Consider the following 22,860-nt stretch of genomic DNA (forward strand, 5'->3'; position numbering starts at 1 on the left):
CTGCCACATGCCCACCTTTGTATTTATGCCATAAAATATAAGGATATAGCACAGCTTAGCTACAAATGTAATTTCTGAGGTAAAATTTTAATTGGATACTTTTAAATGACCTGTTTCCACCGGACTCTAATTCATTCAAAATGAATGCGACACTTTCTGTGAATGCCACATTATAATTAGTGGTGTCAATTGATAAAAAATAAAATAAAACTAGGTTAATCACAACAATATTGTCATTAGCTGTGATTTAAATGCACCTTTTCTTCTTAAGACACAAGTTTTTTTAGTGGATATTTATATTCAAATAAAAGAATGAATGTAAGAAATATAAAATGCATTTTTTTTTGTGGTGTCAATTAAAATGCTAGTATATACTTCTTATATGTTTGAATAAAGCCAGTGTAAGGCGCTGAATTAAAGAATGCATGATAAATTGGATAGAGGAAACTTTTTTTTACCTTGATTGTAAACATCTCAGCTTGGTTGTAAGGATTTCTGAGTTAGACATTTATTTGCTGATTTCTCTGGTCCGGATCAGCTGATTGATGTCTGGTTTGATCTCCCACGTAGTGCGATAGTGCTGTGCGATATAACGATAAATATCGTTTTTACAGTAATTTCATTAATTATTCATGCAAATATATAAACTAGGCTACGATGAAATGTATTGCATAGTCACTTTGCATAAACCCGGTTTATATAAGTGATAATAAAGTAATCTTCTCAACAACAAAAAAAAAAGCTTCATATTGTGGTTTTGCGACATGACGCTTTACGTTATTGTGCAGACACGCCGGTTTGCAACATGCTTTACGTTATTAAACTCTCGAGAGCTGAATCTCCATTGGGAGACGCATTGTTCTTTTGAAAAAATTAGCTTCTGCATCTACCTCTATCTGTTTTCATTTGATACATATATTTTGCTGCGCTAAAAGGTAGTAATTCTCATTTGTGAAAGTTTGGTTTAATGTCATTTTGAATTAAAGTTGGAAAAAAGTAAGCAATGATATTATTTTGTCATATTTTTTTGAAGAATAACTGAAAACATAATTAAATATGGTATATCATGATATATATCTGGTTATAAAATTCCATATCGTGATATATGATTTTTCCCATATCGCCCAGCACTACTCCAACCAGGGGTTTGGTTTGGTTTCACACAGGCATAAACCTAAATGCACCAAAACGTGCAACAATAAACCACACAAACACACTGGCTACTCTGATTTGCCTGAGTTGTCTGGTTCGGGATTGAGAAAGTAAATATAGAGAGAAGATTCTGTGTTTCAGCGCGTATATCTGTGCAGTGTGAAGCTGCTTTAACTCAAAACACTGAGCAGCTTTTTTTTTTATTTATTTTTTTTATTGTAATGCACTTTGCAAGATGGGATTGCATTCTTGGTAGTCGCATGTGTTTCATAGTCTTATAGCCGTGGAAGTCATAGATCATGTTAAACAATCCAAATAATCATCATAAACCTGGAGAGCTGATTTAGGTACAATATAAAGTGTCTCATAAAAAATGTAACACTGTAATTGTAATGCTGTAATTTTTAAAAAATAATTTCTATGAAAAGTGGTGAAATAAAAATGCCTTCACCCTTTATTTTCCAGTGCATTTCAGTAGTGTCTGCAATTACTCTTTTAAAACATGCTTCTCTCCCTCTATCTCTCTCTCTTTTTCTGTAGAAGATGAAGTCGATAACCAGCATCACGGCACTACAGGGAGTGACGGGGCCAATTCGAGTGGGGACACGCCTCCATCCAAACGTAAGAACAAGCTGTCCAATTTTGGCAAGATCTTCAAGCCCTGGAAATGGAGGAAGAAGAAACCCACCAGCGAGAAGTTTAAGCAGACATCAGAAGGTACCGATCTCTCATTATTGCTTAAAAAAAAAACATAATGAGTTTGCATCTGAATCAACTTTCGCTGAATTTAATGAAATAATTTAGTAGCCAATTTGGGATCATTAGGACTTAATGAACCATCATCTAGAAATTTGACAAAACATTTTTTTTTAATGATCAAGCATGACATTACACTTGATTCGACACTTGTTATCCATTACATTTTTAGCTCTACTTATCATATAGGAGCATATTGTAGTTTTTTAATTACAAACTGTAGTCCTGTATCTGTTTCTCTGCATATATTATTATCCTCGTTTCACCCTGTTCTTCAATGGTCAGGACCCCACAGGACCACCACAGAGAAAATAGTTCTGGTTGGGCTTGGGCAGAGAATCTAAACTTTAGGAATTGCTATGGGATGGTATTCTTTTTCAACCTGAAAAGCGTTGTTACTGTGATTAGACTAGAATTAGCTGAGCATTTATCCTTTTTAATTATATAAGGTTTATATTAATGATTGTATAAAATTCATCAATCATTTTTTAAATAGAGAGAAGCAGACATGTTGTTATATTTTTATGACATTAGACACAGTGTGTGTTTCATTCAAGTACAAAAAAGATCTATAAAATCCTTTTCAAAGATGTGGAGGGTATTACAGTTGGTAGTGGCCAATGGAGGGAAAGCCCCAGTTCTACCAACCACAAAATGATGGAATTTTAGAGCATTGATTATCAGTGTCATGAGCTTTGCGTTGTATATTTATAAAAATCCTGTTTTTCTAACTTATCCACTTCTTTAACTATTTTCAGTGCTGGAGAGGAAGATCTCGATGAGGAGACCCAGAGAAGAACTGATAGAGAAAGGAGTGCTCAAGGAAATCTCAGAGAATGGTATGCCCTTTCATATATACAGATCTGGAAAAAAAAATGAAGAGACAACTTCGGTTTCTGAATCAGTTTCTCTGATTTTGCTATTTATAGGTATATGTTTGAGTAAAATCAACATTGTTGTTTTATTCTATAAACTACAGAAAACATTTATTCCAAATTTCAAATAAGAATATTGTCTTTTAGAGCATTTATTTGCAGAAAACGCAAAATGGCTGAAATAACAAAAAAAGATTCAGGTGCTTTCAGAATTCAAATAATGCAGAGAAAACAAATTCATATTCATAAAGTTTTAAGAGTTCGGGAATCAGTATTTTGTGGGATACGAGTGTTTTTAAATCACAGTTTTCAGACATCTTGGCATGGTCTCCTCCACCAGTCTTACACACTGCTTTTGGATAACTTTATTCCACTTCTGATGCAAAAAATTCAAGCAGTTCAGCTTGGTTTGATGGTTTGTGATATTCCATTATATTTTAGAGATTTTCAATTTGGTAAAATCAAAGAAACTCATCATTTTTAAGTGGTCTCTTATTTTTTTCCAGAGTTGTGTATATATGTTCTCAGGAATCAGAGATGCTTTAGGTTTTATATGCTATTATAACATTTTCGTTCTTTTGTATTATAGAGAGTAATGACATAAAAGCTCCATCAGTGAAAAATGGCCACACAGCACCTATATCAGGGGACCGGGGGCCAGACACAGGATCAGAGGTCAGGGGCCCCACGCGGCGGCCGCAGCCTGATGACAGAAAGAGCGCCCTGGCACCAGAGGCTGATCGCAGGAGCCGGGCGCCATCTGACGTGACGCGTAACCGCCAACCTCTGGACGTGGACGCGCGCACTCGCATGCCCTCGGACTCAGACCGCCGCAGCCGGCTCGAGTCAGATAACGTGAAACGAACGTCCTCTTTACTGAGAGAGAGACAGGGACAGGACGACGGCAGGTACCGTGAACGAGGAACGAGGGATGTAAGAGGGGATCGGAGAGACGAGAGAGACAAGAGAGACAGGAGGGATGAAAGAATGGAACGTGAGGACAAGGAAAGGAGAGACAAAGAGGAGTGGGAGAGGCGAGACGGACGAGGGGATCGGGATGAACGGAGAGACGACAGAGACCGGAAAGAGGACAGGGATCGAAAAGACAGAAGAGATGATCCACCACCACCGCGGCGAGACGATCGAGACAGGAGGCCGGAGAGCGAATGGAGGGAAGACAGGGAAAGACGAGAGGAGAAAGAGAAGAGAGAGGAGCGAGAAAGACGAGAGGAGAAGGATAGGTGGGACGAGCGAGAAAGGAGAGACAGAGAGGAGCGACTGAAGAGAGAGGAGAGGGAAATTAAAGAAGAGAGAGAGCGGAGAGAAGCCAGAAGGCCGGAGCCGGTGAAGCAGGTTTCAGATGGGAGGATAGTCAGGCCTCACTCAGAGGTAGACCGCAGGAGCACACTGCCGCGATGCTCACCTTCTGAGGAAGACCCAAGGGCACGAACAGGTAAAGCACTAAAATACACACTCGTTTTTAAACCAATGATTTCCTGGTTTTTGTTCTGTAGTGGAAGACTTTTAAAGGTATGGTCAGCAAACTATATGCTGCATTGGTTGTGTACTGCTTATAATATCAGCTATTGGGTAGTTCTAACCTAAATAGATCAATCTAATCCTAAACGAATCCTTTCCTAAATACTAAACTAGCCCTGTACTGACTCTATACTAACCCTAAAGGCCCTTTTCTCATCTTTTTAGGATGTAAAAAAATCTGATACAATTTTTATCAACAAAATTTTTCGTAAAAGAAAAGAGTTTCTGGAACGTTTCTGAACATAAACAGACTAGGTTGCTCCAAGATAAACTTTACAAAACGACTAGATGAAGGGATATATGCTCCTCATCCCCCAGCCATTTAGCTCTGCTCAAATGAGCTCATTTCTGATTGGTCAGCCTGATTTTAGCGCATCTGACTCCACAGAAAATCAAACGCACACAGTTTTGGAGCACACAGTGTCACAGTCCTAACTGATCCTAACGGTAACTCTAATCTAAATGGTTAAATGTACTGTCATCGCCTGTACTGTACTGTCTGTCATCGCCTACAAGGTGATGACAGTACAGGCTCCTTCCTACCTGCACTCGCTCCTGAAGGCTTACGCTACCTCCCGGCCGCTGCGCTCCTCCAATGAACGTCGCCTCGCTTTGCCAAACACTCACACAAAGCAATCCAGACTGTTCTCATACAGAGTTCCCCAATGGTGGAACAAACTACCTTCTACTACCAGATCAGGAGAATCTCTCGCTATCTATATTTAAGAAACTCCTGAAGACAGAGCTCTTTAAAGAGCACTTAATCTCCTAACACCTCTAACAAACTAACTAATTCTAACCTCATCTCCTTCTTCCTCTTCTCTACTCCTCTATCCCATTATTTCCCTCTGACCTCCTTAAGGCCCTATCTATAGATGCTTTATTTTTAACTTCTATTATTTTTGTACTTAACCTCTTCTATTATTTGCACTTCAATATTGTAAGTCGCTTTGGACAAAAGCGTCTGCCAAATGTAATGTAATGTAATGTAATGTAAATATATTCCTAAACTAATCCTTTACTAATCCTAAACCAGCCTTGAGTCCATGCTAACCTTAAAGGCCTTTTTCACACCTTTTTAAACTATTAAAAAACTAAATGTTTAAAGTCTAAAGCTAAAGTTAAAATGTCTAAAGCTACAAATGTTTTCGTAAGAGAAAATAGTTTCTGGATCTTGGCTGAACATGAACAGACTAGGATGAATCTAGATAAACTTGACTAGATGAAGAGGTATATATACGTCATTCCCCAGCCATTTAGCTCTGCTCTGGAATATATTTAATATCTGCAGTTGTTAGCTTCTCGCTAACATAACTGGTGCAGATTGAGGTTCATTTATTTGGTACGAAGCCATGACTAAACAGCACTCTGCTCAAAAGAGCTCATATTTGATTGGTCAGCCTGATTTTACTGCATCTGAAAATCAAACGGGTTCAGTTTTAAAAATGCATGTAGCTTGTAGTCCAAAGTCAGTGCAGTGTTTTTCGGAAAATCTTACAGCACTTCATACATATGACATCTTTTATGAAGATGAGGATTTCATTTTCCAGCAGGATTTGGCGCAGTGTTGCCCACACTGCCAAAAGTACCAACTGGTCTTATATAATATTCTAATTTTCTGAATGAATGAATTACTGAAATAAAGTAACTTTCCAGTGATATATATATTTTTTGAGATGTATGTGCGTCATTTCCCAACCATCCAGCTTTGCCCTTGAATGTGTTTATTTAATTCCTGCCATTTTATAGTCAGTGTGTTAATCAGAGTATAAGCTTCTCGCTAATGTTGCTGCTGCACATTCAGGCTCATTTGTTTGTTACGCAGCCATGACTAAGTAGCACTTGGCTCAAAAGAGCTCATATCTGATTGGTCAGTCTGATTTTAGCGCATCTGATTCGGGTTCTGTTTTTAAAATGCATGCAGCGCCACAGTCCGTCAGTTTTGGATTCAGTCCAGAAGTCATCATTAATATACAGATTTGTTTTAAAACTTGAATTAAAAATTGGATGCAGTGTGAAAGGGCCTTAACTCTTGCTCATAACCCTAAACTGATACTAAAACTAATATGTTAAACTAATCTCTAAACTAACTCTTACCTTAGTAACAAGCTGTATACTAATCCTGCTTGTAAAACTCAATGTAAACATAAACTAGGCCTAACCTTAGTTCCTAACCCTAGATTAAGCCTGACTGATGAAACTAAACCCTAGTCCAAACCCTACAATAACCCTTGTATAACTTGCCAAATTAACCCTGTACTAACCTCAAATAAACCTTAACTGAAAACCCAATGTTAACCCTGACTGGTAAAACTAAATTATTATAATATTGGAAAACTTTCACTACAGGTTTCTATAGGAAATGTTTATATTTAAGCTGTTTAATGCTGCTTAGATCTTAACCACGAGGAACAGCTTATCTCAGCTCTATTTACCTCACAGAACAAAGCAGTATATGTGCTTCAGCTGACTTGTACACACATGCTCAGTCATTTTAAAGGGCTCATTTCATACAGTTTAATATAGTGGTTAATATTTAAACACAGCACAAAGAAAGACTAAATCATTGTCTAAATCATTGCATGTAAAAGAAATATTGTTTAAAAAAAATGATACAGTATTATAAAGTATTGATATTTTCATACACCCATAACAAATATGGTGTTTGATTAAATATACAATGGCTAAATGTATTTTATTGAGATTTTTAGGGATAGACCAACACAAAGTAGCACATAAATTTTAAGTGGAACCATGAAGCCGTATAGGGGATCACAGCAAACATGTGGAAGAAAGTGATACGAGACTTTTTTTTTTTTTTTGCCTAAATTTAAATCACTGTGTGTGGTGAAAAATTGACGCTGCTCATCACCTGAACTTACTTATCACCCACTGTGAAACATGGTGGTGGCAGCTTCAGGCTGTGGGGATGCTTTTCTTCAGCAGGGACAGGGAGGCTGATCAGAGTTGATGGGATGATGAATGGAGCTAAATACAGGGCAATCCTGGAAGAGAAAATCTGTTGAAAGCTGCAAACGAATTGAGACTGGGAAGGAAATTGACCTTCCAGCAAGACAATGACCCTAAACATACAGCCAGAGCTACAGTGGAATGATTTAGATTAAATAATAGTCATGTATTAGTATGGCCCAGTCAAAGTCCTAAAGAACTAAATCTCATTGAGCTTCTGTGGAAAGACATGAAAATTGCTGTTTACAGACGTTTTCCATTCAACCTGGCTGAGATTGAGCTGTTTGTATTGAAGAATGAGCAAAAATCTTATTCTCTAAAAATAGCCCCATTCTGCATCACAAATATGTGCTACTTTGAGTTGGTCTGTCACAGAGTTTGTACAGTCATGAAAAATCTGGAAAAGTCATGGAATTTAAAAATAGCAATTTCCAGGCCTGGATATGTTTTGGAAAAATAAAAATAATAGAAAGTTTTGGAAAAATTCCATCATGGAAATTTGCATCTATCAACGGAGAAAAGCTATTTTGAGCTAATAAATACATCAGTTCAGATTTAATTCAGTGATTTAGCTCTACACAATGGAGCTCTCAAGATTTGATTATTAATTTTATTGATAAAAAAATTGTCAACATTGCTTGAAGATTTTTTTTTTGTCAAATTATTTTAGTCTTAGTGTAATCAATTTTGTTTATAGTTTTAGTTAATTTTAGATTTTCTTTTCCCTGTCTGTACTGATGTTTTAACAATCGTATGGTGATGAAAATTTGCCTTGAAGGCATGAGAAAGTCATGGAAAAGTCCTGGAACTGTCTTGTAGGGGTGGGCAATATTTTATCGTGTGCAATATATCGTGACACAGAAATATCATGATATTAAAAATCCATATTGTGATAATAGGGATGTTCTGTCTTGAAAAAAAGTCTATTATTTACTGTGAAGCTTTAAGTGTATTTTTTGTATAATTGTTTTAGTTTGCAGTTTATATGCATGCACTAAATATTCTGTTTTTTTGCTGTATTATATTATTTTTTGCTATATTATTTATTTAGCCACATTATGATTATACTGTTATATTTTATTATACTTTATTATACTATTATACCATATTCCTGAAATTAATCAATTATTTTTCTGTTTTCCTATATCACCAAGTATATCGTTATCGCAAAAATACCCTGAAATATTGTGATATTATTTTAGAGCCCTATTGCCCACCCCTAATGTCTTGGATAAAAACCGTATAAACCCTGTGCCAATTAAAATCTCAATATAATACATTTAAGTTTGTGGTGTACAAAATTCGAAAAATCTCACAGGGTATGAATACTTTTGCAAACAGTAAACAGAATGTTTTGGAACTACTGAAACAATTATTTATAGCAATTCATTACCAAATTTATCATGATTTGGGCCCTTTAATATGCACTGTTTGCACATGCACCTCCTGTGTTATCTCCTGTGACTGTGCTTTGTGTTGCTCATGTGGTGTGTTTCTCTGTGTACATGTTTGTTGTGTGTTGTGTGTCTACATGCATGTTTGTGACCTTTGACCCTGTGTTAGGGTCGGTTGGTGTGCGCTTCCCTCCCATCCCTGAGCCCAACCCGGCGTACGTCCCCCTCAAAGAGCCACAGCCTCCCGCTAAACAAGCCATCCTCCCTCCAAAATGGCTGATGGCCTCCGAGCCCGGCCCTGCCTCGTCTTCATCGTGCTCTTCATCGGCGTCGTCCGCCTCATCCACATCATCTTCATCCTCTGCCCCCCCAATCGCTAAACCCCCTCCCCGGACTGTGTCGCTTATTGTAGATGACTCATCTCGTCAGAGCCCAGTTCCCCCAGTGAAGCCAGGAGGCCAGGATGTTCCTCCGGCTGTCCCTAGTCATGCTGTACCTCCTGCTCCCCCTGCTGTTGCTGCTCCCCCTGCTGTCCATCCTACCCCTGCTGTCCCTGTTGTTGCCCCTGTTGTTGCCCCTGTCATTGCTCCTGCTGCCCCTGCTGCCTCTACTGCCTCAACTGCTCCAGCTGCCCCTGTTGTAGCTCCTAAGCAGCCCCCTGTGCCCCCTCCTAAACCCACCAACCGCAACAGTAACCCCTCACTGCAAGGTAAGTCTTGTCCGCTAATGCTATTTGTGTTTGTTGTGTGTGGTATTGTGGGCTAATGGTTGAGCATAGTGCCTTTAATTGCATTCACAATGATGATATTGATATTAATTAATTATCCAAGAAGGAACCAAACCACTGCTTTACAGGAACAACAAAGCGCAATACATTTACTTCAGATAGTGCTATTTTATCTATGCATTTACTTAAGCAGTTCTGGTTAAATATGGGTTTACTTTAGTAATTCTATTTTTGGTATGAATTTACTTCAGCAGTGCTGTTCTAGTCACATATTTAGCTAGCTAGCTACTTCAGCAGTGCTATTTCAAGCATAAATGTACCTCAGTGGAGCATATACTAATCATAAAATTCCCAAGTAGGAATCAAACCACTGCTGTTCAGCGTCAACAAAGCACAATACATTTTCTTCCGATAGTGCTATGTTAATTGTGTTTACGTCAGCAGTTCTGCTTTAATAATGTTTTTTTTCTTCAGCAGTGCTATTGTAATTATACATTTTCTTTCTTTAGCAGTGATTTTCTAGTCACAGATTTAGCTAGCTAGCTACTTCAGCAGTGCAATTTCAGTCATAAATGTACCTCAGTAGAGCCTTTACTAATCATAAATTTACCTCAACAATAAGAGAAAGTTATACTGAATAGTATGTGTTATCCATGCTCATGTCTCCTGGTAATAGCCCTTTTTTTCAAGTATGAATCAAACCGCTGCTTTGCAGAGCTGACGATTTATGGGGCTAATAAATCACAATATATTTACGTTAACAGTGCTGTTTTATTTATGTATTTTCTTCAGTGGTTCTATTTTTAATTATGGGTTTACTTCAGTAGGGATGTTCTAGTCACAGATTTGGCTAGCTAGCTACCTTTAGCAGTGCAAATGCAGTCATAAATGTACCTCAGTAGAGCTTTTTCTAATCCTAAATGTACCTTAACAATGCTACTCAAGTCATGTGTGAAGGAAATACAAACAGAGAAAAGCAGCCATACTTTTGGAAAAATAAACAGTTGCTAAGGTCAAATAAGCTCAGCAAACATTACTGTTCTTGCCATGTACAGCTCGGGTCTTTCAGATGAAAAACTAAAAGCCAGTTTTCAAAGAGGTAGAAAACTGAGTAAACTGTAACCTTTTTATGATGAATGATACTGAATATTATGTTATTTATGCTTGTGTAACTTGGTAATTGCGCTTTTCCAAGTATAAATCAAACCACTTCTTTGTAGAGCCGTTGATTCCTTTGCAGGGCCAATAAAACACAATAACATTTACCTCAACAGTGCTATTTTAATTATGCATTTACTTCAACGGTTCTATTTTAATTATGGGTTTTCTCCAGTAGTTCTATTTAAAGTATAAATTTACTTCAGCAGTGATGTTCTAGTCACAGATTTAGCTAGCTAGCTACCTCAGCAGTGCAATTTCAGAGAAACCTATCATTGCTTTTGGTAAACAAACAGGTGCTAAGGCCAAGTAAGCTCAGCTGACATTACTGTCCTAGCCCTATACAGCTCGGGTCATTCAGATGAAAAACCAAAAGCCTGTGTTTAAACTGGTAGATAACTGAGTAAACTGATACCTTGCATGATAAATGATACGGAATAGTATGCGTTATCCATGATCATGTAACCTTGTAATTGTGCTTTTTCGAGTATGAATCAACCCACAGCTTTGTAGAGCCAGTGATTCCTTTACAGGGCCAACAAAGCACCTTAACAGTGCTATTTTAAGTATGAATTTACTTCAGCAGTGATGGTCTAGTCAAAATTTTAGCTAGCTAACTTCCTCGGCAGTGCTATTTTAGTCCTAAAAATTGCACTCAGCAGTGAATTTACTATTCATAAATATACCTCAGCAATGCTGCTCAAGTCACATGTGAACAAAATTCAGACAAAGAAAGTAAGGTGTACTTTTGGTAAACAAACGTGTGCTAAGGCTAAGTTAGCTCAGCTAACATTACTGTCCTAGCCTTATACAGCTTGAGCCTTGAGTCAGTTTTAAAGGGGTAGAAAATGATAGAAACGGATACCTTGCATGATAAGTGATGCTGAATGCTGTATTTTTTATTTATGGCATGGTGAGGTCAGTGTAAAAATGAACTTAAACCGGTCGTTTTTCAGCTCTCCCTACTCTATCACTGTCTGATGGTGCTGTATCCAAAATCCTAAAGTTACTTCAATGTTAATTGTTCGGTTTAGTTGTTTAACTGCAAATTACTTTTGTTATTTTCTGGTTGCCACATTCTCTGTGCATCCATAGTTTAAGCCAGACCGGTTTAGATCCTGGAGATTTAAAGTGGGAAAGTGAGGCATCTGATTGAAGACAGAACATTTAAGAACGTTTGAGAGTAAAAGTAAAGAAAAACGGTTGTCAGAGATGTCTAGCAACACGCTTTCTCCATGGTGGTGTTTGAAGACCTGATGATAAGCAGCTTACGTAAGCAGTTTTATGATGGTAGTGAAGAAAGGAGTCAGGTCCTGAGAGAAGAAGATATTGAGCAGGACGGGATGGATGGAAGGGGTGTGATTGATTCCAGGGGGCAGGACTACTGGTGTTAGAAAAAGATGAAGTGTGTTAAAGCATAAAGCAGGAGGAAGGATAGAAACTGATAGGAGTGGAGGGAGTTCAGAGCTTCCTGAAGCTTGTTAAATTTCTGCCTAAAGAACGTGACAAAACCAGATTTAGATGGTGGGGTTAGGGAGAGTTTAGGAGAGAGGAAAATGGAAAAGGAAGATTATTTATAACATGTATAAAAGTATATCTGAATATAGTTCTCATTGTATCATTTTGACTTTACAGTAGTTCTCAAAAATAATTAGGATTGTTTTAAATAATATTGTGGTCAATAAGAGTGAGTAACAGGGATGCATGGAGATGGACAAATTAGTGTATTTGGAGATATCGATACTGATTGCCAAATGATAACCGCTAGAAGCTTATATAACGTTACTGTAATTCACTTTTTAAAATCTACTACATTGATATACACTGTTCAGCTATGAACACTTACAGTAAAAGCCTGTGATTTCCAGTTCAGAACTGTATTGTGGAGCTCGGAGTATCATTAGCTTTAGTCTTTTCTAGCTTTAGCCGATACTCAATGTACTGGTCTAAGTGATGTACTCTTAAGAGGATTTTCTGGTTAGTGGTGTTAACCTTCCATGGAGGAAGTGGAGTAATAGCTTTTGAATCAGACACAATAATACCTCTAGGCTGGAATCTAAAAGCACAGAGGATTTCAACACTTGCATTAACAGTCTTCTGCGGTCATGAGTAAGGTTCTTGTATTGCAGACAAACAGTTAAACGAAAAGCTGAAAGTTTCTGTGACTGCCGGGCCTTGGAGAACCATGCAAAATACGGATTGTATAATCTGATCCAAGAGTTTTCTAGAAATTGTTTTTGTTTTTGCTGAAAATCTGGCAATACTAATCGAGGCCAGCGCTAGAACCTTTCCTTTTCTGTCTTCTATAACCTTTTTGTAATTCGCTTTTTAAAATCAACTAGATGGATTGACACTGTTAATCTCTGAGCCCTTTCTGCAAGAGCCTGTGAATTCCTGTTCAGAACTGTACTGTGAAGCTTTAGTGTTTTCTAGCTGTAGCCAATACTTATGATGTACTCTTAAGAGGAGTATCCAGTTAGTGATGTTAAACTTACATAGAGAAAGCGGAGTATTAACTTTTGAATCATACACAGTAACACATCTAGGCTGGATCTGCAACCTTAGCAGTCTTGCGCAGTCATGAGGAAGGGTCTTTTATTGCTGTCAAGCAGTTAAATGAGAAGCTGAAAGTTTCTGTGACTGCCGGTCCTCGGAGAACCCTGCAAAATAAGGGTCAAATGATCTGATTAGCCATTAGCCAAGGATTGGGTTAAAATAATTGTTTGTTTTTTTTTTCCTGAAAAAAAAAAAAAAGATTGATTCTTCCATCTCTAGATATAAGCATCCATTAATACTGAGGCACAATGTATGAAGCAAGTTTTGTCACCAGCACTGATTTAAAGCAGCATTATGTGGGAATTGGCCTAGAATTCTTTAAATGTATTAATATGATATATGTCTTGGCTTTAAAGCAGCAGAATGAGAGATATCTTAAATAGTATTACTGTTATAGTGCCAATGCAGAGCTTCTCAGAATTCTTTTGTGTATTTATTGAGCTCTACAACATCTGAGATTCATTGGAACATTGGAACCTTCCTTTGATGTGGTTCTGTTTAGTATTAAATATACTTTTTAAGATTATGCAAGCCTGGAATGCAGGTGCTGCCAATGCAGTTGGCAGACAGTCAGTTTCATCGGCTGCAACAGTGATTTCAGGAATTCCTCTTCCACAGTGTAAGTTTCATCCGTGGAATTTGGCCCCTTCAGTAGAAAGTGTACTTTTCCTGTGAAGTGAGCTGAAAGATATGGCTAAAATACCCCCTATCTCTTCAGCCACAGAGATCACTGTTAGACTCTTCAGCTATTCAGACTGGATTTTGTGCAGCTCTGTTGGTAAAAGGGTTTGACATGCAGACTAAAACGCGGTTTGATGGGGAAATTGTAGTCTCTAATTGCATTTCTCCTGACTTTGTCTTGTCCTGTGGAAGCTAGAGGATACTGCAGTGACCTTCGGGATATGCATGCTTTGTGTTCAGCTTCTGCCAGAGTCTGTTAATAAAAAGTATTGTAATTAGGGTTGGACCTAGCAGTGTTTTTGGGGGTTGATTCTGATCACAAATCGAAATTGCGCTTGATCCTTTTAGAAACATTTCATGCAAAATATCAAACAGACACCAATTTATTATTTTTTTTATTTTATTATTATTATTTTTTTTTTTAATTGACCTTTTCGGTACTCCATAGTACTGAGAAATTTTTTGATGCAGTGCGTTTTAATACCCAGCCCTGCTTAAAAGGTCATACAAATCTTCAATTAAACTAAGTAAAACCTGCAAGAACCCTGATATACTATATGCCCAGTTTTTTTTTTTTTATTGGACTGTCAACATTTACACAACGTTAATGCATGCAGTTAAACTGGAAATGTTTTTTAATGCAGAATAATTATGTGACAAAATTGAGTCTAGACATTTTATTTACCGATATAAAAATTCAACGCTTACTGTTCAAGGTTCAGAAGGTAGATTATCTTTTATTTTTGCTGAAGTTTATGCTTTTATGTTTTCCACCTTACTCTCTCTCTCTCTCTTTTTCCCCCTTCTTCTCTCTCTATCTCATTCTGTTTTTCTTACTCTCAATTTTCTCTCTCTCTCTCTCCCTCTGTCTCTCTCACACTTACATGGTCATGCACTGGAAACGCAACACAGCTGATGGCATGTTTCCTCTTTTCAAGCTGTTTTGTGTGGAATATGGAGCTACACTATAATTTATTTTTACTTTTAGTTCAACTCAGTAACTCAGCACAATATAATATTCTAGTTTTAAAATCATCAAAACCCTGAGATATTACAATACAGTAAAACTACCCTGAGATATTATGATACAGTAAAACTACCCTGAGATATTATGATACAGTAAAACTACCCTGAGATATTACGATACAGTAAAACTACCCTGAGATATTACGATACAGTAAAATTACCCTGAGATATATACAGTAAAATGAATCTTGCCTGTCAGGTTTAAATATCACACTACACCAAAAATACATTTAAATACCATACTTAAAAAATAATAATAATCATACTTTTGTCCATGATTTAGTCACATAATATGTTGTTGTGATAACACAATTACGTTTCAAGGGATTGTCACTAATAATACAAATCAAAAATTATTTTATTCACGTTTAAATACCCTTTATCGGTAGCTTAGTCTTGAGGAAGAAGAATTTATTGTGTTTAATCGTATCATTCAATTGTGATTTATTTATTTTTAATCAATTAAACACCACATAACACCATTAAGAAACTACTGTACTGTAAGAGAGACGGGGTAATCATGTAAGAGAGGAGACAGTGTGTTGGATGAAGAGTCTGTGTATGAATGTGTGTATGTAAATGAATATGTTTATATGACTGTGTATATGAATGTGTGTGTGAGAGAGGGAGAGTGTGTGTATATAAAAAGAGCAGGTGTGGGCTTGTCTGTGGAATGTTTGCGCTGAGAAGCTGCTGGGCTGGCTCTGTTCACGTCTCCTGCACACACCTGCTGATAGAGCTGTGCTGTGTGAGAGTTGGACGGGTTTATGTCTTGTGTCACAGCATGTTATCACTGTGCTAGTGTGTGACCTGTGCTACACCACAGGCTAAAACTGTTACACCTACCAACACCTACCAACTGACACACTCACCGCTCTGTTGCTTTTTCCTCAGAACGCTCAGAAGTGTAGCACATTTAGACCAGTTTATTGTGAAGCTTGACTCATAATTATGCAAAATGCAAAAATATTAATTGGTGTTTATTGTGTTTCTTGATTCTGGTGGAGCAACTTTCCAGCCAGATGACTCACCCAGTTAATCCGCCCAGATGTAGATTAACAGTAATACAAGTAATATAACATAATCACTGTAATTTAATAGAACTAGCATATAATCAAGTTCACTCTGTTAAAAAAAAAAAACAGACTAATCTATACATCAGTTCCGTTACAGCTTCATATACATGTTTGAGTAAAATATAGTGTTTATAGCTACTTAATAGAAAGTTTCAGGGCCAATAGTTTGGTTTTTTTTTTTTTTTGGCTCAGTGCAGTGGATATGATGTAGCCTATATTGGAATATGAATTTTTGTTAATATCGCAGGACCATATCTTTAACTGCCTTTAGCCTTTAGCTGTCCGTACATGACACGACTTTGGAAAGACTCTGAAAAGCCTTTTAACAGACTAAAGTCTGACCCCCTCTCACATCTAAAGACTCGTCACAGACTTTTTACCCACAGGATAAGATTTCACAAAGACTGAGGATCAGTGCTTTGGGTGGAGTTATATGCAATACATATTACATATTTAGTTACAAATATTGTGTATATTAATACTGTGATTTATTAGAGACTCACAACGTTTGTCCCCATCAACAGTTTTTTTTTTTCTGCCACACTGTTAGTTCTTGATATTTTTTAATAGAATACATTCTGTGTTCATCTGTGCCTTTAAGCTTCATAATACCCCCTTTTTTGCTACAACTTTGTAAAGCAACGAATCACAGTTTCACTGCTGTACAATTCCCTTTGTTTTAGATATGTTTTAGAAAATTCTTGTAAAAAGTGTATTTATTAAACTTTGTATTAAAAATAATACTTCACAATAAGACAAACATTAAATATAATGACTTTAAAGTGCTACCTGTGTTTAAAATACTGTACATATTAAAGTAAGAACCATATAAAGCATATTAAGCATATATTTTTTAAATCATTTGTACGTGAACAGTCACGTGAAATATATGTATTCTTGCCTCTTCCTGTAGCTCTCCTATTGGTTGTTGGCATTGTTCACGTCACTATTTGGGAGTCTCAAGACTTAATAATATTTAATAAATAATATTAAACATGGTTGATATTATCGAGGAGCAAGGACGCAAACCCAACTGACTAAAACTTTTACTCCTAACCACTTACACTAAACGATCGAAATGACGTGACCACAACTCGACTGCAGCTCGACTCTATCCAAACTCAAATTTTGGTACCTGAAAAAACATTGTCTCCAGAACGTTTTGTACCCAAAACATTTTCATCTCCAAAAATGTTGGTACCTGAAAACACTTCGTCTCCAAACATTTTCGGACCCGAAAAAATATTCGCCACCAAAAAAATTTCGGACCCGAAAAAATTTTGTCTCCAAAGATTTTCAGACCCGAAAAAATTTTCATCATCAAAATTTTTCAGAATGTTTTATTTTATTTATTTTTTTTCTCCCCGACTGGCTGGCATTAATTGATTTTGTAGAGGTGCTAAGCTCTTTTTTACTGCTTTTCCTTTATTCTGCTCCACGTTGTCCCAAACCACCTGAATTGGGTTTATATATATATATATATATATATATATATATATATATATATATATATATATATATATATATATATATATATATATATTAATGAGAATGTGTGCTACTGTAAAATGTGTAATTGTGTGATAAAAAAAAATATATTTTTTTGGATTTCACCCCACATTGGCTCTCAGTGGATATAATTGGCATTACACACACACACGTTATTCAATGAGAGGAAAAAAAAAAACATACACCTGATTCATTATACAGTGTTTATTACAGCAATTTGATTATGGTAAAATATCTAACATGTAGTTACAAGGTTACAGTGTCTGTTAAAGGATTAATAACTGTCTCATGACTGGAACCAGCTGTTAGTGATCACACAGTAAGAGAGAGTAAAGAGAGTTACTTTTTGGCTATTATAATGTATTTGGCACATTTTGCGGTTAAGTATGAAAACAGTGAGTATTTTTAGTAGTGAAGTTTCAGTTCATTGCCTGATACATGATCAACTCGTCAGTGTGATGATGTGTCTGGTCTTGAATAGAAATCTAATTTCAATAGGATCATTCCAAACTTGTAGGACTGCATTCCAAGAGTGAGTGACTGAAGCTACTCTGAAGACAGAAAGCAGTCTAGTTCCAGTTTATTATATGCTGAGATATATCACATACTTTGTATCTGTATTTACCATATTTGTCACACTATAAGAAGCACTGGATTATAAGGCAAATTATGCAACACAGAGACAAAACTGTGAGAAAAAAAAGTCAAGTGTTTATTTGTGTGAGCAAAGTGCTTCTGTTTATTTACAGTAAGCAAAGCTTTCTGGATTTCCACTAAGGCTGGATGCAGCAGCATTAGTATTAGTTGCTAAATGCTAGTGCTAACCACAGTTAGCGCTAGTAAATTATATCCAACAGTGCTATACTGAGAAGCGGGCGATATTAGTTAGCGGTTCGTCCCACGTAGCTTGTTTTAACACAGCAAACACGCAGGCTACAGTCCAATATACTCGCTAGTGCTTAGCGTGGTTAGCGGCTAATGCTAATGCTGCTCCAGTCTCTGTGCTGGAGAACTAAACTGAAACTCCTATATAACACTGTACTTCAGCAGAGTAGCTTTACTGCTTTTTAAAACCTGACCGGTAAAATTTATACATAAGGAGCATTGGATTATAAGGCACACTGCTGATTTTTGGAAGAATTATAGGATTTTAAGAGTGCCTTATAGTGCAAAAAATACAATATATCATATTCTTCTACTCAATGCCAGATTTTTTTTTACATTTGTCTATTATTCTCTTGTTTTTACACACAGTTTGGATAGCCTTACCTCTGCAATAGCTATTTATTTCTGTTGTCAATTTCTTTATTCGGATTTGCTGTCAGGGCTATAAAGATGTGAGAGTCTCTCATTTTACAGTTTTTCACTTGTTTCCATGATGTGAATCTAGTAGCTGTTCTTGATATTGTGTCAGCATTTATGAATTATGAATGGACCAATAGAAATTATCCAGTTCCTGCAAAAAAAAGTTGTCCTTTTAGAGATGGTTGAAGAGGTTTTTGCATGGTAGTGATGATAAGAATCTGGAGGGTGACACATTTTTTTCACAGTTCTCAAAATGTTTGAGAAATTAAATTAGAAAATAGTTTATTAGGTATCTTGAGTTTTGATTTGTAATGTGTTTCTGCCTTAAATTACACTTAATACTTTTAGTTACCGCTTCTAAAGCTTTTTTTTTTTTTTTGCACCGATAGGAACTTTTCTCTGAGCTGTGGATTGATTGTGCCGTTTCATTTGTCTATTTTTTGAGTGAATAATTGCTGTTTGCTGTTGTTTTTCTATTTTACTCTGATTAAAACGCTTAGTGAGGAACAGCAGCAGGAGCTCCTCAGATTAAAAAAAATAAAGCGTTTGACTCCACAGAGCTGAGCTATCGTTATTCCAGTGTAAAAGCTTGTTATGCCAACTGGCTATAGTGTTAGCTAGCGAGGTGTATCTGTTTCTTTGGCGGTGCTGTTCTACACAGTGCTCCACAGTGCCTCTAGTGGCATGGCGGTTTGTGAAAAATAAATGCATAGCGTTTTTTTATTTCCTCTGCGGTATACCAGATGAACCGGTATACTGCCCAGCATTACAGTGTAGGATACGTTCAAAGTTGATTAATTTAACGCAGGTAACACAAAACATAATGGCACAAAAATCAAAACTCAAGATGCCTAATGAACTATTTTCTAATTTCATTCTCTGCACTCTGTAAACTCTAACTGAATCAGATCATGGAAAGTCCTAGAAGTTCCAGAGAGAGTACAGACTCTACTTCCAGTGCCTGGAGAGCAGAAGTGTACTGATCTGAGCTTGACCATGTGGAGTGTTCGCAGTAGTGGTGGTCTATAAATGGCTTAATACTCAAGTGGCTTGGGTGTCCGTCCACACAAAGTCCTCAAATGCTGGCAGCAGCTGTGTGCCTCGCCCTCAATATGCCCTTGACAGACCGGGGGCTTGGCTCTGTATCAGGCAGTGAGTCTTTAAAGAGAACTGAGCTTTCAATTCCAGCATTGTTCCATGCTACTGCTGAAATGCTCCTGACTTACACTTACTATACTGTGTGTGATGGAAGTGTAGTGAGACTGGCTTTTAAAAAATATACAGTCAAGCTCAAGTACATTAACATGATGGATGTGAAATGAAGTGTAGACGTAATCAAAGCTTTAACTGAAATTAAATTAAAGTTCAATTAAAGCATGTAATATGGCATATTTATCTATTCTTTTATTATCTATCTTTAAAAAATTGCCTGGCTTATCTGCTTTGTTGTAAGGAGAATAGCATCACCTTCGCTGCATTGCCCTGCATGCAGACAGAACAATGTTTGCATAATGACCTACGCTGTGACTGATACTACACTGTAATCTGAGGCAAAAAAAATGGATAGACTGGACTTTATCTTCATTAAAGTTTTTTTTTTTGTTAAGATGGATGGATGGATGGATGGATGGATGGATGGATAGATACTTTATTGATCCTGAAGGAAATTTAGCAGCCAGTAGCAGTTACACAACACAGTAGAAACAAACAATATACAGTAGAAACAAACAAACAGTGTAGTACAAAAAGAGAGCACAGTGAGGGATATAAGACTCTAAATTATAACACTCTAAACTATAACACTCTAAACTGAGACTTAAAAATATATACATAAATATATAAATACAAAAACTATACAAAGTGTGGAAGTAATCAGTCGTAGATATAAGGTAGTGCAGTAGCAGAATAAATTAAGTATAGTAGATAGCAGGTATCAGCAGATATGACAAATACTAAACATAAACCTGTGCAAGTATTGTATTTGTTAGGTGCGTAGTGTAGTGTCCAGGAGTGCAAATGTACAGGATGTACAGTAAAGTGACAAGTGTCCACGGGTGTGTCCCTGGATATTCCCTAATAAATCCTCTCCCCTCATTCCCATCACCCCCCAGCTGCAACGTTACATAGACATTCTAAAGCTCATCCTCCTCCATACTGGACCAGCTGGAGACAGCAGGCAGAACACAGCATATACCTCTCTCTACCCAGCTACCTGTGCCGCCGGGGCCAACCGCCCTGCCCAGGTGCCAGCCTGCCTCCTGGCGCGTGTGTGCCTGTCAATAACGGCTAAGAGACTCCATCCGCTGACCGTGCATGAATCACAAAGAGCCTGTTCCAAAATGTGGCAGAAGTTCATCCATTACTACATTCCTCTCTTTTAGTAGCCTAGCGTAAAAAAAAAATTGGGGTGCACAATCAGAATGTGCTCTTTTTTTATGTAATCTTTTTTTCTGATTTCTTCAAGTTTCTGAATCAGATAAAAAAAAAAAAATTCTATTATAAATTACATGAATTATGTCCTACATAATGTTTAACCCTTTGATGCGCAACATATGCACACACCCCCTCTAATGCACATATGGGTCAAAAATGACCTGCATTCATTTTCTATGTAAATTCATATATGAGTGTTTCTATGATTCATCTTAGCAATAAATTAATCCAGTCATTCATAATTTAAGGTATTCCCCAATTAACTTATTTTATTATATTATTTTTCTTACTTTTTAAATAAAAGTCCTTTTTGTATCACTACTCCGCTAATGCACACATGGGTCATTCATTTTCTATGTTAATTCATGTATGGCTGAGGATTTTTATGATATATTTTAGCTATAAATTGTAGAAAAACAAAAGCTGCTTGTTCATAAAGTAATGAAGGAAAATAAAATTACTGTGAATGAATTACTATAGAAAATGAATGCAGGTGAAAAAGGGGCTTTATTCAAAAAGTAATCAAGGTAAAAGTAAAATAGCGATGTATGATGATTAAAAACAAATTATTTCAGAAATACCTTGAATACTGAATGATTAAATAAATTTATTGCAAAGATATAAAAAAAATTTATTCAACTCACTCGGGTCACTTTTTACCAATGTTGCACAAAAAAGGGTTAAAAAAAAGCCAAATAATATTCAGAAATGTTATTTTTGTTACAATAAATTAATAAACTTTTAAGCTAAAATCAGTGCACCCCAGTCAAATGTTTTATTTATTTTTTTTCTTGTCAGTGTTTATAAAGGGCTTATACAGGAGAGGAATGGAGAGCTGGGAGCTTCTTTTGCATTGGAATAAGACCTGGATGTTGGACTGAACTAATTCACCATGGCCAGAATTAATTTGCATCTGAAAATACATCCAAATATAAAATCTAACAAAACCAATTCTACCAATCCATTCAGTGCACGAAAAACGTTGTACCATTTCATTACCAGAGCAGTATATTAGAGGTCTGCACAGGACTGATTTTTTTAATCGTACCTCATCCGCCCAAAAAGTTTTGGAAAAGTCATAGAAATTTGATCTACAAATCTTTGTGTTTCAGTTTATCGATTGAGAAAATCTATTTTGAGCTAACAAAAACATCAGCTCAGAGTTAATTCCGTAATTTAGCCGTACAGAATGGAGCTCTCAGGATCTGACACATATTTTATTATAAAATTGTGTGTCAACATTTTACCTTATTCATTTTAGACCTGCTATAAATCAATTTTAATTATAGTTTTAGCTAATTTTGGTTTTATTGTTTGTCTGCACTGATGTTTTAAAAATCTTATGATCATGAAAATTCGCCTTGAAGACATGGAACAGTCATGAAAGAATCCTGGAAAGGTATTTGTTAAAAAATGTATAAACCCTGACAAAGCAATCATTTTTATGAAATACACTATAAAACATTTCTGCAGACCTCTACAGTACAGTGACTGCTCTACTGTAGCTCTGTTGTTAGCATGCTGTGATAAGGATCATGTTTAGTAAGTCTGCATGAAATGGACGTTATATTTGGCTGCTGCTTTGCTTACATGTTTAATAATGACTGAAGTGTGTACAGCACGCCATAATCCTCATTTACTCTGTAAAACTAGGCTCCATGTGAAATGTTTACCATTCATATTACATGCTGTACTAACTACAC

At 36.6% G+C, this 22,860-nt stretch overlaps 1 protein-coding gene across 8 annotated transcripts in view; it reads left to right on the forward strand.

Moving 5' to 3' along the window:
• The window catches only part of phactr4a (phosphatase and actin regulator 4a), a 104,116-nt gene that overhangs the window by 62,610 nt on the left and 18,646 nt on the right, over positions 1–22,860 (forward strand). For 5 of the 8 annotated variants that reach the window (XM_022682954.2, XM_022682953.2, XM_022682955.2 and 2 more), the window contains 5 exons: positions 1,693–1,869; positions 2,667–2,747; positions 3,373–4,236; positions 8,856–9,395; positions 20,836–20,967. In XM_022682954.2, coding sequence (XP_022538675.2) covers positions 1,693–1,869; positions 2,667–2,747; positions 3,373–4,236; positions 8,856–9,395; positions 20,836–20,967 — 1,794 coding nt within the window. The remainder of the gene's footprint in view (positions 1–1,692; positions 1,870–2,666; positions 2,748–3,372; positions 4,237–8,855; positions 9,396–20,835; positions 20,968–22,860) is intronic. The other 3 variants (XM_022682956.2, XM_022682957.2, XM_022682958.2) reach the window with 3 other exon arrangements.

This window comes from Astyanax mexicanus, chromosome 3, assembly GCF_023375975.1.
Source record: "Astyanax mexicanus isolate ESR-SI-001 chromosome 3, AstMex3_surface, whole genome shotgun sequence".
In the NCBI taxonomy this organism is placed as follows: domain Eukaryota; kingdom Metazoa; phylum Chordata; class Actinopteri; order Characiformes; family Acestrorhamphidae; genus Astyanax; species Astyanax mexicanus.